The sequence below is a fragment of the Gorilla gorilla genome, chromosome 1 (assembly GCF_029281585.2).
Source record: "Gorilla gorilla gorilla isolate KB3781 chromosome 1, NHGRI_mGorGor1-v2.1_pri, whole genome shotgun sequence".
Lineage (NCBI taxonomy): Eukaryota > Metazoa > Chordata > Mammalia > Primates > Hominidae > Gorilla > Gorilla gorilla.
The window spans coordinates 227,138,952-227,163,425 of NC_073224.2; the positions used below are offsets into that span (position 1 = coordinate 227,138,952).

At 46.5% G+C, this 24,474-nt stretch overlaps 2 protein-coding genes across 2 annotated transcripts; both read right to left on the reverse strand.

Moving 5' to 3' along the window:
* Nucleotides 1-877: 877 nt before the first annotated feature.
* LOC115930113 (PRAME family member 15) lies at nt 878-7,957 on the reverse strand. The gene is made up of 4 exons (XM_031006556.3): nt 7,880-7,957; nt 4,777-5,085; nt 3,527-4,108; nt 878-1,776 (listed from the first exon to the last, which is right to left on the reverse strand). Exons 2-4 carry the CDS (start codon nt 5,067-5,069, stop codon nt 1,215-1,217), a joined length of 1,437 nt encoding a protein of 478 aa, XP_030862416.3. The 5' UTR covers nt 5,070-5,085; nt 7,880-7,957; the 3' UTR covers nt 878-1,214.
* A 5,512-nt stretch (nt 7,958-13,469) lies between these two features.
* On the reverse strand, nt 13,470-16,304 carry LOC101138466 (PRAME family member 17-like). Its single transcript, XM_055374824.2, is given in 3 exon segments — nt 13,470-14,019; nt 15,043-15,621; nt 16,018-16,304. Coding segments are annotated over 3 exon segments (1,416 nt in total).
* Nucleotides 16,305-24,474: the final 8,170 nt, after the last annotated feature.

The following is a 24,474-nucleotide window of genomic DNA, read 5'->3' on the forward strand; positions in this document are numbered from 1 at the left end:
TAATGTTCCAGGCCTTTGGTGTCCACCTAGTGTGTATTAACCCACTGAACAGCCACAGAAACTAACAAGGAGTTTACAGACATCTAAAGAAGTGAAGAACTGGAGGAGGCCAAGCCAAGCGTGGTGGTCCACGCCTATACTCCCTGCATTTTGGGAGGCCAAGGCAGGAGAATCACAAGCTCAGGAGTTCCAGATCAGCCTGGGGAAGACAGCGAGGTCTTGTCTCTACTAAAAAGAAGTATCCAGGTGCGGTGGCTCACACAGCTGTAGTCCTAGCTACTCAGGAGGCTGAGGTGGGAGGATCGCTTGAACCCAGGAAATTGAGGTTGCAGTGAGGTATGATTGTGCCACTGCACTGTACCCTGAGTGACAGGAGACCTCTAAAAAACAAAAACAAAAACAAGCCTGACACAGTGGCTCACACCTGTAATCCCAGCACTTTGGTAGGCCTACTTGCGTGAATCACCCAAAGTCAGGAGTTTGAGACCAGCCTGGCCAACATAGTGAGGAAACCCTGTCTCTACTAAACATACACAAATTAGCTGGGCATGGTGGTGCATGCTTGTAATCCCAGCTACTTGGGAGGCTGAGGCAGGAGAATCATTTAAACCCCAGGTGGAGGTTGCAGTCAACTCAGATGGCACCATTGCACTCTAAACTCCAGATTGGGCAACAAGAGTGAAACTCTGTCTCAAATAAAAGAATGGGAGGAAATTGATTACAATAACCAAATTTCATTTAAATGCCTTGATTTTCTTGGGCTGCATCTTACTGATTGGACAACTCAGTCATTGCCTTTTGTTTTTTCCATCAATAACTGAAGATTCCTGAGGCTTAAACTGGAAAACAGGTTACTTAATAATAGAGGGCACCAGACAGATTCTGCTCAGTTTTCCTTTATTTCTGATTGTTTCTTTACAACCGTCCATGCAAGAGTAACTCCCTCATGTATTCTCAAGCCTGAATTCCACTCTAGACATTCAGATTCCCATTTTCGACTCTACAGGACACAGGTCCCCAAAGTCCCATTGAATCCATGGCAACATTTCCCCCAAGTCCGGCCCCTGCTTGATCACCTTTCCTTTCCCACTTTCAGAGCCTATGTGTGAAATGATGGGTTCTGTGCTCCCTTTAGGATGTACCTAAGACCTAGGTTTTAGTTTCCAAGTGTCCAGAAGAAAGCATTTGACATACCCATCCAAATAGGCAGGCATTCAACAGCAGTACTGATCTGCCTCCAGGTCATAAAATGACCTGTTGCCACAGTCAGGGCAGTAGTCAGTACAGAAAAAGATCCTGTTGGGGTGCCTTAAGTCCCTCACTCTCTTCATCAGCTCAGCCCTAATTTGAGCAAATCTGCTCCAGCAGAGAGTACCATCAGCACCATAACTCTCCCGCGGGGCAGGATACAGCTCCACGCATAAGTTTTTGAGTATGATTGTGTGGCTCAGCAGGTTCTCCAGGGTGGCCATGGAGATGGGATTTCCACAGAAGCTGAAGGTGTTGAGCTCAAAGCAGCGGCTCAGGGCAGGCAGGATGGCGTTGACTTGGGAGTCTATGATGCCACAGTCATCTAAATCCAGGTACTCAAGGGTGGCTGCAACTTTTTCTAGGAGAATTTGGAGAGGCGCAAGACTGTAATTGGTCAGTCTGATGCCACTCAGGTCCAGGGTCTTTAGTTGACTGATACTCGGGCACTGGGATAGATGCTTCAAGTCTGATTCCAAAAGCACACAGTTAGTTATTGTGAGGACCTTTAACGAGGTCTTCAGACAGCTGAGGAGAGAGAGCAAGAAGTTAATTCTGGGGAATCATAGGGGTGAGTGGAGGGTGGTGGGGAATGGCTTCAAGGTAATGGATGGAGACCATTTTGCCCAAGTCCAGGGTCATTCTCATTGCCTGATGGTCAACACTTAGGATGATGCGTGATGAAGAGCTTTGCCACCGAGGTCAATTCCACGTTAGACCCGGCCCAGTAACTCACACCTGTAATCCCAGAACTTTGGGAGACTGAGACTGGTGGATTACTTGAGATCAGGAGTTTGAGACCAGCCTGCTGAACATGGCAAAACCTCCTCTCTACTAAAAATCCAAAAATTAGCCAGGTGTGGTGGCGGGAGCCTGCAATTCCAGCTACTTGGGAAGCTGAGGCAGAAGAATCGCTTGAACCCAGGAAGTGTAGGATGTAGTGAGCAGAGATCATGCCACTACACTCTAGCCTGGGTGACAGAGAGAGACTCTGTGTTTAAAAAAAAAAAAAGGAGAAAAAATAATTCCATTTGAGGCTGAGTCATTTCACCATCATTTATAGGAATGGATCAAGTTCACAGAATCCCTAAAGCTCCCTTTCCTCATCTGTCAGGCAGAAAACCACATCCCTGGGCCACAGGAGCCCAGTGGAGATTCAGGCATAAAGGACAAACCCAAGCAGGATCCTGCAACATCAGCTGGGGTGGGCGGGCTGCAGGCGTCCCTGACATGCCTGTATCATCAGCAAACCATCTATCACTTTCACCATTCTTTGTGCCTGCTCCCTGACCCTCTGTTTCAGAATCATGTATTTCCTAGGTAATTAATTTACCTGGAGCTCAAAAGAAACTTTTTACACCAGGGAATTAGAGATGGGATCATTCATGTTCACGAAACTGTGGGGCACAAAGCTGATTTTCTGACATGTGCAGGTTTGCTGAGCATTCCCCTCTTCAGTGCCCACTTCACTTCCCTACTTCACATCATCTTCTTAAAAATTATCTTGTTGGCTGGGTGTGGTAGCTCTCGCCTATAATCCCAGCACTTTGGGAGTCCATGGTGGGTGGATCACCTGAAGTCAGGAGTTGGAGAATAACCTGGCCACATGGTGAAACCCTGTCTCTACTTAAAATATAAAAATTAGCCAGGTGTGGTGGCTCACGCCTGTAATCCCAGGCACTCAGGAGGCTGAGGCGGGAGAATCGCTTGAACCTGGGAGGCAGAAGCCGCTGCGAGCTGAGATGTCACAACTGCACTCTAGCCTGGACGATCAAAGTGAAAATCGATCTCAGAAAAAAAAAGTTATCTTGTTTGTTTTTACTTTTATTTATTCATTTCTGACAGCGGTCTTGGGATGTTACCCAGACTGGTCTTAAACTCCTAGGCTCAAGCTATCCTCTTGCCTCAGACTCCCAAAGTGCTAGGATTACAGGCATGAGCCACCGTCCCTGGCCTATTTTTCATCATCTTAACTTAGACACACTTCCTCAGGAAGAATTCAGAAAGGCACCCTCACTAGATCTGAACCACCCAGTAGCTAGCTTCCTATTATAGCAACCTCTCTATAGCATCTCCCTTGGCTGATCCCTCTGCCTCTCTTGGGATGGTTGCGTGATACCCATTTCAGAACAGGGCCACCAACAGGACAATGCATGGACATTCTAGTGTCCCCTTCACTGTTACATCCTCATAGGCTGGCTCACAGTAGATGCCCACTAGCGTTTACTGTAACAGGCTCTGCTGTGGTCTGCAGAGAAAGCTCACCACCCTCCCTCACCTGAGCAGCTGGTCCAGGTGGCCTTCGAGGAAAGAAACAGAGTTCATATAAAGCTTTTGGAGGCAGCGCAGCTTGAGGAACTGAGTGGTGAACTGGGTAACAATCTCCTTCTTCTGCTCTGGGGAAACGTAGCGAGAGAAACCCATGTGGGAGAGAACGAGCTTCTGAAGATTCCTCATGTGGCCCAGGTATGGGGTAAACTGTGTCAGGATGGGCAGTTTCCACCTGCAATTCACTTCCACATCCTGGATACAGTCTAGGTTCACCATTTTCAGGATGCTTCTGATATTGCGGAAGGGCATTCCCAAAATTTTCAGCTTCTTACAGCACAGGTGTAGTAAATCTCTCCTCTGCTTGACCCATAGAAGGAGGTAGGTGAGGTATTCATCCAGAGTCCTGTTCTTGAGCCAAAGGTCTACGAACACAGTCAAGGGCTGCTGTCCTCTCATCCTTGGACAGTCCTGCACTGCTTTTTTGTTCCTCTTGGCATTGAGGAAGCACCCATGGGCCATAGCTTCAGACCAAACCATCCAGAAGTTCTCACAGACATCCTGTAAATCCAGCACTTGAAGTTTCCATCTCCTGTGGGAAAGTAGAGGTGAGACTGAGAATTTCAGAACTCATTTCTGAACTTAAACTCCACATCCTGGATAGCAGCTCCTCCCCTCCCTGCTTCTTGTCCCTCTCTCTGACTTTTCTTCACTCTGTTTTCCCCTTGGATCCTACCCACTTCCATATTTTTTTGTTTTTTTTTTTGAGACCAAGTCTCCCTCTGTCGCCCAGGCTGGAGTGCAGTGCTGTGATGTCACCTCACTGCAACCTCTGCTTCCTGGCTTCAAATGATTCTCCTGCCTCAACCTCACAAGTAGCTGGGATTACAGGAACCCACCACCATGCCCAGCTAATTTTAGTATTTTTCGTAGAGTTGGGGTTTGCCATGTTGGACAGGCTGGCCTCCAACTCTTGACCTCAGCCTCCCAATGTGCTGGGATTACATTGTGAGCCACCGTGCCCGGCCCAGTTCTCACTTTTCATGGTGCCTTTCAGTGCCATTAGAGGAGAGGTTCCTGTTACCTCCATGGACCTGGCATGGTCAGCAGTGCTTTCCCTGAGGAGCTGGTGAATGGCCAAGTCCTCTCGGCTTCCTCACCACCACCATCCCCCCTTGGGCCTCCTCACTTCTCATGACCCAGCTGTTCCTTCGGTTGGACACCTGGGCCCTCCCCACCAGCCCACCTGGGCCACCTCACCTGGGACGAACCCCTTGGGTAAGCAGTGCATCAAGCCCATCGAGCACAGCGTGGAAGGCCTCCAGACAAGGCATCTTTATCAGAGGCCTCAGAGGGAGGCGGCGAAAGGGCCAGGCCTGCACCATCAGCTTCAGGGCCTCACAGTGTTTCCTACTGAAGGCCTCCATGAACAGTGGGGGGAAAAGTTCTGTGGGCAGCTCCTCCAGGGTGGACACGGTCAAGGCTTGGTCCCTCAGCAGGCTCCGCCCCGCAAGCTCCAGGAGTCTGGGTGGAGTCCGGATGCTCATCTTCATGAATCTGCAGGGAAAACTTCCAGAGGACAAACCCAGAGAAAAGGCATCACTCTCAGGACAAGCCCATGCAATCTCATCTTCTCCTATAGCCAAAGTCACTGCTCTGGCAATGGTGAAAGAGCCCTCAGTTTACTCCAATTCTGCTCTGTACTCAGTGGCCATTAAGCCAGCATTCTGCCTCTGCTGCATCAGCATGAGTGTCTCCGAAGCAGTGAGGAAGCAGGGCCACCACTAGCCCTTCCTTTCTATCCAGTGCTCCATCCAGTGACTAGTGAGTGTGGAGGAACCTGAAAGTGAACCCCTCCTACCATTGGGGGAAATTACTAATTACTCAAGGTTCTAAAACAATGGGAATGGGAGTGTCACAAGCCTACATGCCCACATTTTCAGTTCCTACAAATAAGCTTGTTGGGAACATTCATGGGGCATCCCTAGAATAGATTCTATTTGTTTTCTTTTCATTATTTAAGCTTGCTTTCTCTTTCTCTCTCTTTCTTCTTTCCTTCTTTCCCTCTCTCCCTCCCTTCTTGCTTTCTTTCCCCCTCTCTCTCCCTTCTTTCTTTCTTGTCTTCTTTCCCTGCCTCCCTTCTCTCATTCTCTCTCTCTTTCTCTGTCTCCCTCTCTCACTCTCTTTCTGACAGGGTCTTGCTCTGTCACCCAGCCTGGAGTGTAGTGGTGGGATCTCAGCTCAGTGCAGCCTTGACCTCCCAGCTCAAAGGATTCTTCCTCCTCAGCCTCCCAAGTAGCTGGGACCACAGTTATGCATCACCACACCCAGCTCATCTTTTATTTTTTGACTTTTTGTAAAGACAGTGGATTTCGCTATGTTGTCCAAGCTGGTCTTGAACTCCTAGTCTCAAGCAATCTATCCATCTTGGACTCCCAACATCCTGGGATTATAGGTGTGAGCCTCCGCCCCAGCCTCATTATTGAAAATTTCAGTGAGAAGCTCTGAAAGCTGTGTGACACTGTTATGCATCACTCACAAGATAGATGTTTCCAATGCACACCTCTTACACATATTCAAAGTGAACCACTTTGGCTGGGTGCAGTGACTCACACCTGTAATCTGAGCATTTTGTGAGGCCGAGGCAGGTGGATCATCTGAGATCAGGAGTTCAAGATGAGCCTGGCCAACATGGTAAAACCCTGCCTCTACTAAGACAGCAAAAATTAGCCAGGTGCAGTGGTCTGCGCCTGTAGTCCAAGCTACTAGGGAGGCTGAGGTAGGAGGATTTCTTGAACCCAGGAGGCAGAAGTTGCAGTGAGCTGACATTATACCACTCCACTCCAGCCTGGGAAATAGGCTAGATTGAACAGAGAGACAGAGAGAGCTACATTTGATTCGAATTCTTAATCTCTTCCCAGTTAATCCTGATTGGATTTTTGGCTTTCTTAAATATTAACTGATCGAATTAGATATTCATCCATCAAAATGAAAGATTTAGGGATGGGGTGAAAGTCCAGGAGTCATTCACTGATTCCCTTCACAAACATGGAGTTTTACTAAAATGTGTCCTTCAAAGTCCTGAGTGTGAGATAGGGAAAGGTTGAATCTCTTCCTGATATTAGACAGAAAGAAAGAAAACTTGAAAGTATCTTTCTTGAGGGATCCTTGGCCACATCAAATTTATCAAAATATTTCAGAGTTAAAACAGTTTTCAAAGACAGAGATGACAGTACCTAAGAAAACACAATAGAAATCTTCATATATCCAATGATCACCTAGGTGGCATAATTCTTTTTGGTGTTGAGGGAGCTGAATCTCACTTCATCGGCCAGGCTAGAGTGCAGTGGTGCCATCTCGGCTCACTGTTGCCTCGGCCTCCAAGATTCAAGCAATTCTCATGCTTCAGCCTTCGACGTAGCTGGGATTACAGGCATGCACCCCACACCCATGTCTCCATTCGGGTGGAAGAATTACGGTGAGGACGTGATTGGTTTAAAATTAAGGTCATAGATCCTTTTTGGTTAAGATATTGTTTTTGTTTTTTGGACAGGGTCTCTCTCTTTTGCCCAGGCTGCAGTACAGCAGTGGTGTGAGCATGGCTCACTGCAGCCTCAATCTTCTGGGCTCAAGTGATTCTCCCACACCAGCCACCCAAATAGCTGGGACTACAGATGCATGTCACCATGCTCGGCTAATTAAAAAAAAAAAGTAGAGGCCAAGCACCAGTGACTCACAGCTGTAATCCCAGCACTTTGGGAGGCCAAGGCAGGTGGATCACTTGAGGTCAGGTGTTCGAGATCAACCTGGCCAACATGGTGAAACCCCACCTCTACTAAAAATACAAAACTTAGCCAGGCATGCTTTCAGATGGCTGTGACACCAGCTTCTGAGGATGGAGACTGAGGCATGAGAATTGCTTGAACCCGGGAGGTAAAGGTTGCAGTGAGTTGAGATCGTTCCACTGCACTCCAGTCTGGGCAACACAGTGAGACTCCATCCCCACCCTTAAAAAAAAAAAACGTTGTGTAGAGGAGGGTTTTTGTCATGTTGCCCAGGTTGGTCTCAAACCCCTGGGCTGAAATGATCCTCCCACTTTGGCCTCCCAAAGTGTTGGGGTTAAAGGCATGAGTCACTGCTCCCTTCAAGAATTTTGAAATGACCTAAACCAAAGCACAATCAGCTTTTTTGAAATAAAGACAGAACTGCATTTAGAGGAAAAAATTCAAGCTTTAAACTGTTCATATAAAAAAAAGAAAAAGACAGGATACACTTCTGTGCCATCGTAGGCTGCCGTGTCAACATCCCAGAGCAGCTGACTGTAGGTCAGATGGGAGTGTCCTTACAGAAATTAGTGACTTACCAGATCTGGATGTAGTCTAGAAGGTGCTCAGACCTCAGGAAGAACCAAGCAGGAACTCCAGGCTTGAAGACTTTGGGTCTCTCCTGTGGGTCTTTAGAAGCTTTTATTGACCTTTCTAATCACAACTCCCACCCACGCCCCTCCACATATCCGCTGCTACCTTCCAATCAAAAAGTGATATCTGATTGCATTTGTGAAGCTCCACCCTGTTAATCCTGATTGGGTTTTTGGCTCTCCCCAGATTAATGGATTGAGTCACATATCCATTCATATCACATATCTATATTCAGTTCGTGAAGCAAGAAATTGACAGTGTTAGGGATAGGGTAGAAGTCAAGAATACATTCATTCAAGGGCGGGTGAGGTGGCTCGTAGCTGTAATTCCAGCACTTTGGAAGGACAAGGTGAGTAGATCACCTGATGTCAGGGGTTCAAGGCGAGCCAGGTCAAAAAGGTGAAACCCTGTCTCTACAAAAATACAAAAATACAAAAATTAGCTGGGCGCGATTGCAGGTGCCTGAAACCCAGCTACTTGGGAGGCTGAGGCAGGAGAATTGCTTGAACCCAGGAGGCAATGGTTGCAGTGAGCCAGAATTGTGCCACTGCACTCCAGTCTGGGTGACAGAGGGACATTCTGTCAAAAAATAAAAAAATCATTCATTCATGAACTCCACAAACACTGATGGTATTTTACTAATATGTGAACTTCATAGTCTTGAGTGTTAGGGAGGGAAGGATTTGATCTGTTTACGACATTAGACAGAAAAATAAAATCTGAAAGTAGTGTTGTTAGGAGATCTTTGGCCACATCAAAATATAAAAATGCTTTCTACTTTAAAAAGCTTTATAAAAACAGAGGTGTCGTCCCTACGAAATCAGAATAAAAATCTCAATGTATTGAATGGTCTTCGGGATTTTGTATAACCTAAGGTAGCAGATTACATGCTCGTGCTGGTGGAGGAGAGGTGCCACTGAGGGCGTGAGTGGTCTCTGGGCTTAGGTTAAGGCTTCATTGGAAGAAATTGAAACCACATCGATAAACTTTATAAATTCAATCAGTGAAGAAGGGAGGGAGAGAAACAAAAATAAACCAAGCTTGCAACACATTCAGCATTCATCAGGAGGTCTTCTTGCTCTCTGACCTGGTTCCTCATGGTTGCTGGCAACCTACTGTTCCAAAATCATATAGACCTTAGATAACAGTTCCCCTTAACATCCCTGCAGACAACGATTTACGCATTGTAAAACATTAACTTTTTCATCTGAGATATTCTTTCAGGTTCTGCATGTCAGTGAAACTACTGATGCCAGCTGATCTGAAGGGCCCTGCAATGCACCAACTCACCAAAGAATGCAGTTTCTACATCCTGTTGACTTCTTCCCTCTTACCGCTACCCCAACTTTCCAGCCCCTTGCTATCCAGGATCCACTGGAAACCCTCAGTACTCCTTGGGGAGATGAATTTGAGGATCTCCTCCTAGCTTCTCATTCAGCCACCTTGTGATCATTAAACTCTCTGCTGCAAACCCTGCTGTCTCAGCATATTGCTAAGCTACTGTGCAGCAGGCATAGGAACCTCATGGTCCTGTGATAAAGTCATGTCAAAATTACAAATGGAAGTGAGGGTGGAGCTGGTCAGGGTTGAGCTGGGTTTTTAATGGGAACCTGGGAGTGAACCAAGACTTGCTGAACATGTTGGGGGTTATCGAGTGGGTGTAAGAGGAATCTATCTAACATTGCACTGATGCCCTTTTAGTTTTAATCCTTATGACCAAGTATGAGTCTTTCAAAACAATTTGTATAATCCTCCTTATTTTTCCTTTCAAAACCTTCAACTTCCTTTATCTCCCCAAATAATCTCACATCTATTCCCATTTCTTTGCTTACTTCATAATAAACATTTTTTTTTACAGAGTCTTCTTCTCTGTTAAGTAGACCACATATGTTGTTGCCACACAAGATGAGTAACCTGGTTCTATTGACAGAAAGGGTCAAAAGGATCCCATTCCTCAACAGCTGGGGGTGATGTAAAGGTCACGGTTATTCTTTGTCATATCTGCACCTGCATATTGCCAGTGAAAACTTGCAGGTCACATTGGGCAGGCTTCCAAATTCACCACCTGTGGAAGGTCTTTTGCTTGGCTTACATCCTGTCCATGAGTAAAGAGTCTCATGGTGAGTTCATGAGTGCCTCAAACTCTGCAAGTATTGATGAAGGTTTCCACCCACTGACAGTGAGAAGGCACTGATTTGATGCTGATCATGTTCTGCTGGTTGTCTTGCAAGGAATATGTTTTATTCTTTTATCTTGTCATCTAAAGCCAATGATTGTAACCTCTCTATTGTCCCTTCCAATGGAAAAAACAAAAACAAAAACTCAACTCTATTTGAGCCTTGTCAGGTCAATAAAACAAAAGAAAATTTAAAAAAATAATTGATAGGAGGAGTCCCATTCCCAGCCCGGGCAATAGAGCGAGACTCCATCTCAAAAGAGAAAAAAAAAAAGGCCGGGCACGGTGGTGGCTCACACCTGTAATCCCAGCACTTTAGGTGGCCAAGGCAGGTAGATCACGATGCCAAAAAATTGAGACCATCCTAGACAACATGGTGAAACCCTGTCTCTGCTAAAAATACAAAAATTAGCTGAGCATGGTGGCGCCCACACATAGTCCTAGCTACTCGAGAGACTGAGGCAGGAGAGTCGCTTGAACTCAGGAGGAGGAGGTTGCAGTCAGCCAAGATTTCACCACTGCACTCCAACTTGGTGACAGAGTGAGACTCCATCTCAAAACAAACAAACAAACAAGGAAACAAACACAAATGAACAAACAAACAAAGGAAAAAGCTGGAAAAATAAATTCTGAAAGAATTTCCATCTCTATGAATTCATCTTCAGAAGTGATAGCATTTCCTGCTGGGCATTTTTCGCCTACATTTTTGGCATAAGATCTATCAACAAAAAAGTATGAACCCAGGTTTGTGTAATGGAATATCTTAAACATCAATAGGAGGAGTCAATAGTTCTGATGCCACACACACATGTATGGTCTTCTCCATCATCAGAAAATGGCAACAAAGTGGTAGAGTTATGCAGAGTGTAGCATTTGAAATGGGGATTTGAAGGTGACAAGGAAAGGATTTTGTAAGACATTAGTGTACAAGTTGAGCAATGTTGGTTCCTGTCACAGTATTTTTATTGATTTATTTATTTATTTTATTCATTTATTTTTTGAGATGGAGTCTCGCTGTGTCACCAGGCTGGAATGCAGTGGCACAGTCTCAGCTCATTTCAACCTCTGCCTCCCCGGTTCAAGCAATTTTCCTGCCTTAGCCTCCTAAATAGCCGGGACTACAGGTGCATGCCACTACACCTGGCTAATTTTTTGTATTTTTAGTAAAGACCGGGTTTCACCATGTTAACTAGGATGGTCTCAATCTCCTGACTTCGTGGTCTGCCTGCCTCGGCCTCCCAAAGTGCTGGGATTACAGGCCTCAGCCACCATGCCTGGTCGGTTCACATCAAAATTTAAGAGGTATTCAATTGCATATGAAACTTGTAGGCAAAGTTTATTTCTTTTTTCTTTAAAGCATTAATTTATTTATTTATAATGTATTTATTTATTAATTTTTTTTGAGATGGAGTTTCATTCTTGTTTTCCAGGCTGGAGTGCAATGGTGTGACCTCAGCTCACTGCAACATCTGCCTCCCAGTTCAAGTGATTCTCCTGCCTCAGTCTCCCAGTTAGCTGGAATTACAGGCACAGGCCACCACACACAGCTAGTTTTTGTATTTTTAGTAGAGACAGAGTTTCACCATGTTGCCCAGGCTGGTCTGGAACTCCTGACCACAGGTGATGCACCCACCTTGGCCTCTGAAAGTGCTGAGATTACAGGCATGAACCAGCGTGCCCGGCCCACACTCATCACTTTTAATACTTTCTACATCACATGAGGAAGAAGAGCAGAAACACTTGAGTACTTCATGAAGGTCAAGGTTGGTATGAGTTTGGGTTCTAATATGATCAATTTCTGCTTCTAGGGAACCAAGCAGTTCAGGTTAAGGAAGGTCAGGAAACTCTAGGGTTTTCTCTCCCTCTAAAGAAAGCTTTACGTATCACCTTAATGGAGAAAGCAAATCTCATCCCCATGTTGTCACTTAATAAAAAGCCATACTTTCCTAAAAATGGTCCAAATGTCATCGGGACTGCTTCAAACACAGGAATTTTCTGAGCTTCATGTGAAGCTTTCAGTGAATTTCATGTGAATTCACTCCTGGTCCAGTGAAGCCATTTCCTGGCATGGCCAAAGATCAGGAACGGATTCCTCTGTATCTGTCCATTAGGAGTGAGCAGGGTCTCAGTATCTGAGGAGCAGTGAGGGCCCCTGAGAAGAGGGTAGGTTTCAGTGGCTCATCATCACTGCCCACACAGAATGTTCCAGGCCCCAAGTGTGCATCCTTTGTGAATGAACCCAGTGAACAGGCATGGGAGAAATTAAGGAAGAAACAGATGACTGAAAGGAAGCAAAAAATGAGTGAGAATGAATCAAAATGATCACATTTCAGTTTTGATGCCTTGATTTGCTGCAGCTGAACCTCAATCACAGATGACGTAGTACCTCTCATCAGTAACTAGAGATTTCTGATATATAAATGGCTAAAACAGGTTGATCAATCATGGAAGACACCAGAAAGTTTCCATTCAGGTTCCATTTATTTTTGACATTTTTAAATAACCATCCTTGCGAGGGTAACTCCTGCATCATTCTAGAACTTCAGGTTCCATTTCTGAGTCTAGGAAACAGGACCCTGAAGGCTTTATTGATGCCAAGTCAGCATTTTCACCCAGTCCTGCCCCCAGCTGAGTCACCTTTGTTTTTCCACTCACAGTCAGCACGTGCCTGAAACACATGACCGTGTGCTTCCTTTAAGATGCACCTGACCAGGCCTGGCTGCTCATGCCTGTAAACCCAGCACTGTGGAAGACCAAGGTAGTCAGATCACTTGAGGTCAGGAGTTTGAGGCCAGCCTCCTCCAACATCGTGAAACCCTGTCTCTACTAAAAATACAAAAATTACACTTTGGGAGGCTGAGGCGGGCGGATCACGAGGTCAGGAGATCGAGACCATCCTGGCTAACTTGGTGAAACCCTGACTCTACTAAAAATACCAAAAATTAGCTGGGTGTGGTGGTGGGCACCTGTAGTCCCAGCTACTCGGGAGGCTGAGGCAGGAAAATGGCGTGAACCCCGGAGGCAGAGGTTGCAGTGAGCCGAAATCATGCCAGTGCGCTCCAGCCTGGGTGACAGAGCGAGACTCTGTCTCAAAAAAAAAAAGAAAAAAAATACAAAATTAGCTAGGTGTGGTGGTGCATGCCAGTAACACCAGCTACTAGGGAGGCTGAGGGAGGAGAATCACTTGAACCTGGGAGGTGGAAGTTGCAGTGAGCTGAGATTGTGCCACTGCACTTCAGCCTGAGGGTCAGAGCAAGACTCCATCAAAAAAAAAAAAAAAAAAAAAAGCACCTGTGTCCTAGATTTTAGTGCCCAAGCATCCAGAAGAAAGCGTATCCATCCCACTAGCCAGACCTTCCCTAAGAGCAAAGATGGAGGTGAGATGGCCATGAGCCACAGGAAGGGCAGGGGACGGGACCAAAAAAGATCCTCTTGGGCTGCCTGACTTCCCTGAGTATACACATCAGCTCAGCCCGAATTGAGGCAAGGATCTCCCAATTGGCATGACCCCTGTTGTCAAGACTCTCCAGAGGGGAAGGATACAACTCCAGGCCTAACTTGCTCAGCCCGCCTGTGTGACACAGCAGGTCTTTCAGAGCATTCATGGAGGTCTCGTTTCCATGAAAGTAGAAGGTGGTGAGCTGGGAGCAGTGGCTCAGGGCAGGCAGGAGGACCCTGAGTTGGGAGTCCTGGATCCGACAGTCCTTTAACGTGAGGGTCTCGAGAGTAGCAGCAACTTTCTCTAGCAGAGCTCCAAGGGGATCAAGATGGGTGGTCCACATTACGATGCGAATCAGACGCAGCTCCTTTAGCTGACTGAGGCTTGGTTACTAAGACAGACACTCCATGTCCCGATCAGTTAGGTAAGCATGACAGAATATAAAGGCCACCAAGAGGTTCTTGAGGCACCTGGGGAGAGCAAGAAGTTAGTTATGGGCAATGGTGCCAGTTAGAGGAGGGGGGTGGGAAATAATCTCAATGGTAAACTTGAAGTGGGCATTGAGTAATTCTGCACCTTACTACCACACAGGTGTTATAGTAACTGCAATGGGGAAGCCTGTTTCACCCAAACACAAGTTTGTTCCCATCATCAGATGATGGTCTGCGTGCAAGGTGCTGCCTGATGAAGACTCAGATCATTCAGGGGAAGCTCCATTTTAGGCTCAGTCCTTTCAGCCTTGCTTGTGTGATTGGTTCAAGGCCACAAAATCTTTAAAGCCTCTTTACTTCATCTTTCAGCAGACAACCTCAGCTCTGGGCCAGAGGAGCCCAGTGGGTGATGTGCACAAAGAACTCAACTGAGCAAGGTCTAGGGATATCAGCTAGGGCCACCTGCCTGCAAAGGTTCCCTGACGTGCCCGCATCTGCAAACCACCTATCACTTTATACCACTCTCCTGCCTACTCCCTCACCTCTGTCCAAGAAGCACGCTTTTCTCATGTCAACTACTTTTCCTGGGGTCCAAAAGAACCTTTTACAGACAGAGAATTAGAGACAGGATCATTGGTGTTTACTAAGCTGTGAGGACGGAGCTTCTACTGTGAAACGCACAGGTTTGATGCACTTTCCCTTCTTTCATACTCTCCTCTATATGAAGAGTAAGTTTCATCATATTAACTTCAAACACACTTCCTGAAAAGGAATTCACAAATGCACCCTCCCTAGATCTGAACCCCTGACTAACTAGCTCCCTGCATGTCTCTCTCTGTAGCATCTGCCCCGGGCCATCCCTCTGCCCTTATTTGAGCGGGCTTGTGATACCAACTTCAGGATATAGAGCACTGAACAGCATAATGAATTGACATTCTAGCGTCCCATTCCCTGTGACATCACCAGTGGCTGGCACACAGTAGATGCCCACTAGCGTTTACTGTGAAAAAGAACAAAAGTCTGTGGTATGGTCTGCAGAGAAAGCTCACCATCCTTTCTTACCTGAGCAGGTGCTCCAGGTGCTCTTTGATATTATTGACCTTTCTTATATAAAGCATCTGAGGATAGGACAGGCAGAGGAATGGACAGTCCAAGTCAGGAACGAACTGCTGTTGGCCGCTTATATATAACTCATCGTCATAACCGAAGGCTAAAAAGAGTTTGCAAAGATTGCTCATCTGGCTCAGGTAAGCGGCAAACTTTCCTGTTTTATTCAGAGAGCACTTTCTCCTAACTTCCAACTCCTGGATACTGTTTGGGTATATCCTTTCCAATAGATTTCTGAAACTTGAAGTGGGCATTGAGTAATTCTGCACCTTATTACAACACAGGTGCACTGGACCTCTTCTGTAGTGGATCCACCCACAAAGGTAGCTCAGGCATTCATCCAGCATACTTTTCTTTAGGCAGAGGTCTAGGAACACCTTCAAGGGCTGGCACTCTCCTATCCTTGGACAGTCCTCCACTGTCTGCCTTTTACTCATGGCCTCTGGGGAGCAGGAGAGGACCTTGGCTCCAGACCATATGGTCCAGAAATTCCCATCAACATCCCGCAAATCCAGCACTTGAAGTTTCCACCTCCTGTGAGTAACATAGGGGAAAAGCTCAGAATGTAGGCAAGGACCCACCCCTGACCTGAGCTTTCACTCCACAACCAGGACATCAATCAGCTGCTCCTGTCCTCAGTGCTCCTCCTTCTGTCTCTTCTCCATCCCGCTCCCCCTTGGGTTCTGCCTGGTTCTCACTTCTAGAACCTTTACGTTCCACTGGGAGGAAGCAGGTTCCTGTTTCCTCAGTGGACCCTGTATGGTGAGCAGTCCTTTCCCAGAGGATCTGGGCAATGGTCAAGGCCTCTCATGGGCACCATCAGAAGCCTCTGAGCCACCCTAGCTCCCCAACCCCACCACTCCTCCTGAGCCAGCTGTCCCTTCCCTGGATGCCTGGACCCTTCCCACCAGGCCACCTGAGTCACCTCACCTGGGGCAAACCTTCTGGGCCAGCAGTGTATCAAGTCCCTTCAGCACAGCTTGCAAGGTCTCCAGATGAGGTGTCTTCATCAGGGATCCCAGAGGGAGGTGGAGGAAGGACAAGGCCTGCACCATCAGCTTCAGGGCCTCACAGCGTCTCCTGCTGAAGGCCTCCATGAACATCAGAGGGAAGACCTCCCTGGGCAGCTCATCCAGGGTGAAGATGGTCAAGAACTGGTTCCTCAGTGGGCTCTGTCCTGCCAGCTCCAGGAGTCTGGATGGGGACTGGAGGCTCATTCTGACAAATCTGCAAGGAAAAACTCTAGAGGACAATCCAGTGAAAAGGCAAGTTTCTCAGGCCAATCCCCTGCAAGCCCCGCTTCTCCTAGGGCCAAAGTCATTTCTCTAGCATGTGTGAAAGAGCCCTCAGTTTACTCCAATTCCATTCTGCAATAAGTGGCCACAGAGGCATAGTTCTGCCCTTCTGGTACCAAGAAGAGTGTGTCCCAACCTCTAAAGAGCAGGCAAGATCACTCCTATAGGGTCCATGAATTATTAGCCACTGCACTACTACACTGATAGCACTGGGAAGTGTTAGCAAGGATCTTTGAAGCTCAGATCTCCACTTTCTTGAGAAAACAAAATGTCTTCTTGGCCAGGCGCGGTGGCTCATACCTGTAATCCCAGCAATTTAGGAGCCCAAGGTGGGCGGATCATGAGGTCAGGAGTTCGAGACCAGCCCGGCCAACATGGTGAAATACCATCTCTACTGATACAAAATATTAACCGGGTGTGGTGGTCCCTGCCTGTAATCCCAGCTACTTGGGAAGCTGAGGCAGGAGAATCTCTTAACCCGAGGGCCAGAGTTTGCACTGAGCCAAAATCTAGCCACTGCACTCCAGCCTGGGCGGCAGAGTGAGACTCTGTCTCAAAAAAACAAAAAAAAACAAAAAAAAAAAGTAAAGGGAAGCCAAGCATGGCGGCTTACAGCTGTAATCCCAACACTTTGGGAAGCCAAGGCAGAACAATCACTTGAGCCCAGGAGTTCCAGACCAGGTAGGGCAACATAGTGATAGCCCATGTCTACTAGACTCTACTAGAATATTAAGTAATTATCTGAGCATTGTGGCACATGCCTATAGTCTCAGCTACTCTGTAGACAGAGGTGGGAGGATGACTTGAGCCTGGGAAGCAGAGGTTTCAGTTATCTGAGATTGTGCCACCACACTCCAGCCTGGGCAACAGAGAAAGACCCTGTCTCAAATAATAATAATAATAATAATAACACACTTTGAGATTGAGTCTAGGGGAAGAAATGGATCCTACATTCAAAACAAAGACTCTACTCTTGAAAATAGTGTATGGGGCCAGACGTGGTGGCTCATGCCTGTAATCCCAAGACTTTAGGAGACAAGGTGGGGGGTTTGCTTGAGTCCAGGTGTTCCAGACCAGCCTGGCTAACAAAGCGAGACCCCATAATTATAAAAAAAGTTAATAGAGCATGGTAGAAGGAATATCTTTATAATTTTAGTAAAAAACAAAGCCTATCTTTCAAAATCACAATAGCATTCTTGGGTGGGGTGACTCTTGCCTGTAATCCCAGCACTTTGGGAAGGTAAGGGCTGGCAGATCACATGGAGTCCAGGGGTTCCAGACCAGCCTGGGCAATATGGTACAACCCCATCTCTACTAAAAATACAATTAGCCGGGCCTCATGGTGTGGGTCTGTAGTCCCAGCTACTGGGAAGGCTGAGGTGAGAAGATCCCTTGAATACAGGAGACAGAGGTTGTACTGAGGCAATTATCACACCACTGCAGTACAGCTGGGTGACAGAGCGAGACTTTGTCTCAAGAAATTAAAATCACAATAACATAGTCTATAAACTGTAAATTAAGGGCACACAATCTACAAATTTTAAATGTCAAGGAATGAGACATTAATTAATTGGATTCTTTTTTTTTTTTTTTTAATTGAGACGGAGTCTATCACCCAGGCTGGAGTGCAATGGTGTGATCTCGGCTCACTGCAACCTCCACCTCGCGGGCTGAAGCAATTCACCTGCCTCAGCCTCCTCAGTAGCTTGGATTACAGGCATGTGCCACCATGCCCAGTTAATTTTTGTATTTTTAGTAGAGAAGGCGTTTCACTGTGTTGGTCAGCCTGGTCTCAAATTCCTGACCTCAGGTGATGCACCCACCTTGGTCTCCCAAAGTGCTGGGATTACAGGCATGAGCCGCTGTCCCTGGCCCAGTTGGATTCTTTTTTAATTCTTTGGTTAAGAATTTTGGAATGACATAAAACAAAGCACAAATAAATTTTTTTTTCCTTTTTAAGGCAGAGTCTTGCTGGGTCACCCAGGTGTGCACCACCATGCCCGGCTAATGTTTGCATTTTAAGTAGAGATGGAGTTGGCCTCATGTGATCTGGCTGCCTTGGCCTTTCAAGGTTGCTGGAATTACAGGTGTGAGCCATCATGGGAGTCTCAGCTACTTGGAAGGCTGAGGAGGGAGGCTCCGTTGAGCGTGGGGGGCAGAGGTTGCAGTGAGGTGAGGAGTTTGAGAGCAGTGTGGCCAACATGGCAAAATCTCATCTCTACTAAAAATACAAAAATTAGCTGCGCATGGTGGCAGGTGCCTTGTAATCCCAGCTACTTGGGAGGCTGAGGCGGGAGAATTGCTTGAAGCTGGGAGGCGGAGGTTGCAGTGAGCTGAGATCGCGACACTGCACTCCAACGTGGGCGACAGAGTGAGACTCCTTCTTGCAGAAAAAAAAAAAAAGAACTTTGAAATGTGGCAGGGCCCAGTAGCTCATGCCTATTATCCCAGCACTTTGGGAGGCCAAGGCAGGTTGATCACTTGAGAGGTCAGGAGTTCAAGACCAGCCTGGCCAACATGGTGAAAACTTACCTCTACTAAAAATACAAAATTAGGGCTGGGCACGGTGGCTCACACCTGTAATCCCAGCACTTTGGGAGGCCGAGGCGGGTGGATCACTAAGTCAGGAGTTTGAGACAAGCCTGGCCAACATGGTGAAACCCCATCTCTACTAAAAATACAAAAATTAGCCAGGTGTGGTGGTGGTTGCCTATAATCCCAGTACTCGGGAGGCTGAGGTAGGAGAATCACTTGAACCTGGGAGGTGGAGGTTGCAGTGAGCCGAGATTTTGCCTGTCAGGCCTCTGAGCCCAAGCCAAGCCATCGCATCCCCTGTGACTTGCACATATACATCCAGATGGCCTGAAGTAACTGAAGATCCACAAAAGAAGTAAAAACAGCCTTAACTGATGACATTCCACCATTGTGATTTGTTCCTGCCCCACCCTAACTGATCAATGTACTTTGTAGTCTCCCCCACCCTTAAGAAGGTTCTTTGTAATTCTCCCCACCCTTGAGAATGTACTTTGTGAGATCCACCCCTGCCCACCAGAGAACAACCCCCTTTGACTGTAATTTTCCATTACCTTCCCAAATCCTATAAAATGGCCCCACCCCATCTCCCTTCCCTGACTCTCTTTTCGGACTCAGCCCGCCTGCACCCAGGTGAAATAAACAGCCATGTTGCTCACACAAAGCCTGTTTGGTGGTCTCTTAACATGGACGCGCATGAAAGTGCCATTGCCCTGCAGCCAGGGCAAGAGTGACGCTCCGTCTCAAAAAAAAAGAAGCTTATCAAGCCCTGAAGCAATATGGGAAAAAAAAAAAATACAAAATTTAGTCAGGCATAGTGGTGGGCGCCTGTAATTCCAGATAGTAGGGAGGCTGAGGCAGGAGAATCACTTGATCTGGGAGGCGGAGGTTGCAGTGAACCAGGATCGCACCACCGCACTCCAACCTGGGTGACAGAGCAAGAGTTTGTCTCAAAAAAATAAAATAAAAGAGAACTTTGAGATGGCATAAACTAAAACAGAAATAAAATATTTGGAGAGTGGCTGGGAGTGGTGGTTCCTGCCTGTAATCTCAGCACTTCGGGAGGCTGAGGCAGGTGAACCACGAGGTCAGGAGTTCAAGACCAGCCTGGCCAACATGGTGAAACCCTGTCTCTCTAAAAATACAAAAAAAATTAGCCAGGCGTGGTGGTGGGCGCCTGTAGTGCCAGCTACTCAGGAGGCTGAGGCAGGAGAATTGCTTGAACTCAGGAGGTGGAAGTTGCAATGAGCCGAGATCGTGCCACTGCATTCCAGCCCAGGCAACGGAGTGAGGCTCTGTCTCATAACAAACAAACAAACAAAAATATATATGTAGATATATATTTGGAGTGTAGATAAAAGTGTATTAGAGGAAAATTCAAAGCCTACATCTTTTCGTCTGAAAAACAGGCAGGAGAATTCTCTGTGTCATCTTGACCTCCATGTCGTCATCCTGACTGTCTGACTGTGGGTCATAGGAGTGCCCTTTGTGGAGGTCCCTGACTTACCAGATCTGGACTCACTTTGCAGTATACTCGGATCTCGTGGAGAACCAGGCGGTAACTCCAGGCACCACAGCTCTGGGTCTCTTCTGGGGGTGCCCACAAGCTTTCTTGAACCTTTCTCATCACACTTCCCCTTCTCAACCACCAGCTTCCCATCAGAGAGTGATGCCTGATTGGATTTCTGAAGCTCCACCCAGTTAAGCCTGTGAATTCAGGTGTCCATTCAATCCCTTGGATATCCAATCATGAAATTGAAAGTGTTGGGATTAGAATGCAAGTCAAGAATTCATTTTGATAACGTTGATCCAGCCAAAGATCTCTGAACCATAAAGCTTTCAGGTTTTGTTTTTGTGTCTAATCTCAGGAGCAGATTGAACCCTTCCCTGTCTCAAACTCAAAAATAGGAAGGAAGATCACATATTAGTACAACTCATTCTCTGTGGAGGGCATTAATGAATGAATTCTTGACTTCCACCCTAATCCTAACAAACACTGATGGAATTTACTAAGGGACTGACTGATAAGGTGCATGGTGTGTGCCTGTAATCCCATTGAGCAATTCATATTGAGGAATTATTTTCTTATTTTGCTGAGAATATTTTTAAAATCCTGAATGAGTCATTGAATTTTTTCAAATGTTTTTCCTACATCAATTAAGATGATCATCTTCTGGTGCTTTTATTCTATTTATTTGTTTAAATACGTTGGTTGAATTTTTTTTTTTTTTTTTTTTTTTGGGAGACAGAGTCTCGCTCTGTGGTCCTGGCTGGAGTGCAGTGGTGTGATCTCAGCTCACTGCAACTTCCATCTTCCGAGTTCAAGCAATTCTCCTGCCTCAGCCTCCTGAGTGGCTGGAATTACAAATGTGCACCACCACGCCTGGCTAATTTTTGTGTTTTTACTAGAGACAGGGTTTCCCATGTTGCTCAGGCTGGCCTTGAACTTGTGATCTCTGGTGATCTGCCCACCTCGGCCTCCCAGAGTTGTTGGGAGTGCAGGTGTGAGCCACTGCACCTAGCCCAATCATGCATGTTTGGTTGATATTCAAATGTTAAAACCGTTTTCATTGTCCCTTTGGTCATTTTTATAAATTGTTGGAAGACACATAGGTGGATGGGATTGGAAGGAGAAGAGTGGAGAGACAGGTGGCCCTAAAGTGGGTGGAAGGTACATATGCCTTCATTTTACTGAGGACTAAGGTCTGAATTTTTTATCTTGCCCAAATTCCTAAGGAGTCTACAGAGTCATGCCCCAAAATCATAAATTCCCATCAGATGAGTTTTTGTTAGCCCTGTATATGGTGACTTACTTTCCAATCTGACTCTGGCATAACATCCTGTGACAGAGGAGAAAGTCAAGATATTTTGCCCCAAGGCATGTTTCTTTGCCATATCTTGAAATGGCCCTGCAAAGCTGTCCTTTATGGGGGAAAATCTGCATCTGTAAAGAATCTCTATTAACACAGCTAGATCTTTTTCTTGCAGGCCCTCCCAATCCTGAAGAGATGAACTGTCTGGTAATTTTAAGGGTCTGAATAGGAAACATTTGTCATCTGTTGTCTCGAAGGGTGGCCACTATAAGATTTCAAAAGAACCTTGGTCTCCACAATCTTTTATTTCACCCTGACCATTTCCTTTCTATGGATCCCAGGTCTTTAGACAAACTCAACCAATTGTCAACCAGAAAATGTTTAAATTTACCTATAGCCTGGAAGCCCCTGACCCTTCAGTTGTCTCTCCTTTCTGAGCCAAACCAATGTAATTCTTTTCTTTTCTTTTCTTCTCTTTTCCTTCCTTTCCTTCTCTTTTCTTTCCTTTTCTTTTCTTTTCTTTTCTTTTCTTTTCTTTTCTTTTCTCTCTCTCTCTCTCTCCCTCCCTCCCTCTCTCCCTCTCTCTTTCTTTCTTTCACACAGATTCTCACTCTGTCACCCAGGCTGAAATGCAGTGGTGTCCTCTTGGCTTACTGCGATTCCTGTCTCCCGGGTTCAAGTAATTCTCCTGTCTCAGCCTCCCGAGTAGCTGGGAATACAGGCACACACCATCACGCCTGGCTAATTTTTGTATTTTTACAAAAATTAGACGGGGTTTCACTATGTTGGCCAGGCTGGTCTCTAACTCCTGACCTCAGGTGATCCACCCTCCTCAGCCTCCTAAAGTGCTGGGATTACAGGCGTGAGCCACCATGCACCCGGCCATGTATTTCTTTTTTCTTTCTTTCTTTCTTTTTTTTTTGAGACGGAGTCTGGCTCTGTCACCCAGTCTGGAGTGCAGTGGTGTGATCTCAGCTCACTGCAAACTCCACCTCCCAGATTCAAGCAATTCTTCTGCCTCAGCCTCCTGAGTAGCTGGGATTAAAGGTGTGTAGCACCATGACAGGCTAATTTTTGTATTTTTAGTAGAGATGGGGTTTCAGCATGTTGGCCAGGCTGGTTTCGAACTCCTGACCTCAAATGATCCACCCACCTCAGCCTCTGAAAGTGCTGGGATTACAGGCGTGAGCCACAGAACCAGGGGGACTGGCCATATATTTCTTAGATGTATTTAATTGATGTTTCATGTCCCCCTAAACTGTATAAAACCAAGCTGCGCCCCAACCACCCTGGGCACGTGTTCTCCAGACCTCTTTTTTTTTTGTTTTGTTTTTGAGATGGAGTCTTGCTCTGTCACCCAGGCTGGAGTGCAGTGGCGCGATCTCGGCTCAATGCAAGCTCCGCCTCCCGGGTTCACGCCATTCTCCTGCCTCAGCCTCCCGAGTAGCTGGGACTACAGGCACCCGCCACCATGCCCACCTAATTTTTTTTTGTATTTTTAGTAGAGACAGGGTTTCACCATTTTAGCCAGGAGGGTCTCGATCTCCTGACCTCGTGATCTGCCTGCCTCTGCCTCCCAAAGTGCTGGGATTACAGGCATGAGCCACTGCGCCCAGCCTCTCCAGACCTCTTGAGGGCTGTGTCATGGGCCATGGTCATTCATATTTGGCTCAGAATAAATCTCTTCACATATATTACAGAGTTTGACTCTTTTTGTCAACATTACTATTATATTTTTCAACTGCATACATATTATATGTGTGTATTTACTATATACAGTGTTCTGTTGGTATGTATCATTTATTTTACTACTTATTTATTTTAAGTTTGGAAGAGAGAGCTTTATTTTTCATAAAAGGTGGCCATGCAGGCAAGGTGGCTCACAGCTGGAATTCCAGCACCTGATCCCAGTGGGTGGATCATCTGAGGTCAGGAGTTCGAGACCAGCATGGCCAACATGTTGAAACCCTGTCCCTACTAAAAATACAAAAATCAGCTGGGCATGGTGGCCCACGCCTGTAATCCCAGCTACTTGGGAGGCTGAGGCAGGAGAATCACTTGAACCTGGGAAGCAGAGGTTGCAGTGAGCCGAGATGGTGCCACTGCACTCCAGCCTGGGCGACAGAAGGAGACTCCATGTCAAAAAAAAAAAAAAAGAGTGGCCAAGTGTCAGATGGACACTCTGACGGGAGGAGCAGCATCAGGCAGTTGGTTGCTAAGAGTGGTAGATTCTTAAAGAGCTGGTTTCTGTTTGACCCTTAAGGAAGAAAGGCTAATGGTGGTTAGCAAGGGAGGGGGTATACTGAAGCATGTGGAACCCCCGCCCACCATCTCGTTCTCCTTGAGAATTCAGTTTTCAAGGATAACTGGGGGTTCCTCTTGACCAACAGGGGGTCTGTTTCTTCAGTTAGGGGCTTAGAAATTCACTGTTATTTCTCATTTTCCCCCTTGTTCATCAGGATATGCCAGAAGCAGCATCAATGGCCAAAGTTTTAATTTGTCTCATGTGGATGACAGGGTGGCGGAGCTACCTGCCTTGGTCCACCCAGCCCCTAGGTGGGACTCCTATGGACGTGAGATTCAGAGCCAAAAGACTTACAGCCAATTAAAGCATCCTAGGCCAGATGAGCGTGGCGGTGGGCAGGCATGCATCAACACTTAAAACCTTTTAGGCAACAGAAGCCTAAAACCAAAGCCAAAAAGCAAGCTTACAAAAATGGACTTATCTATAAGTTCTATGCATTGAG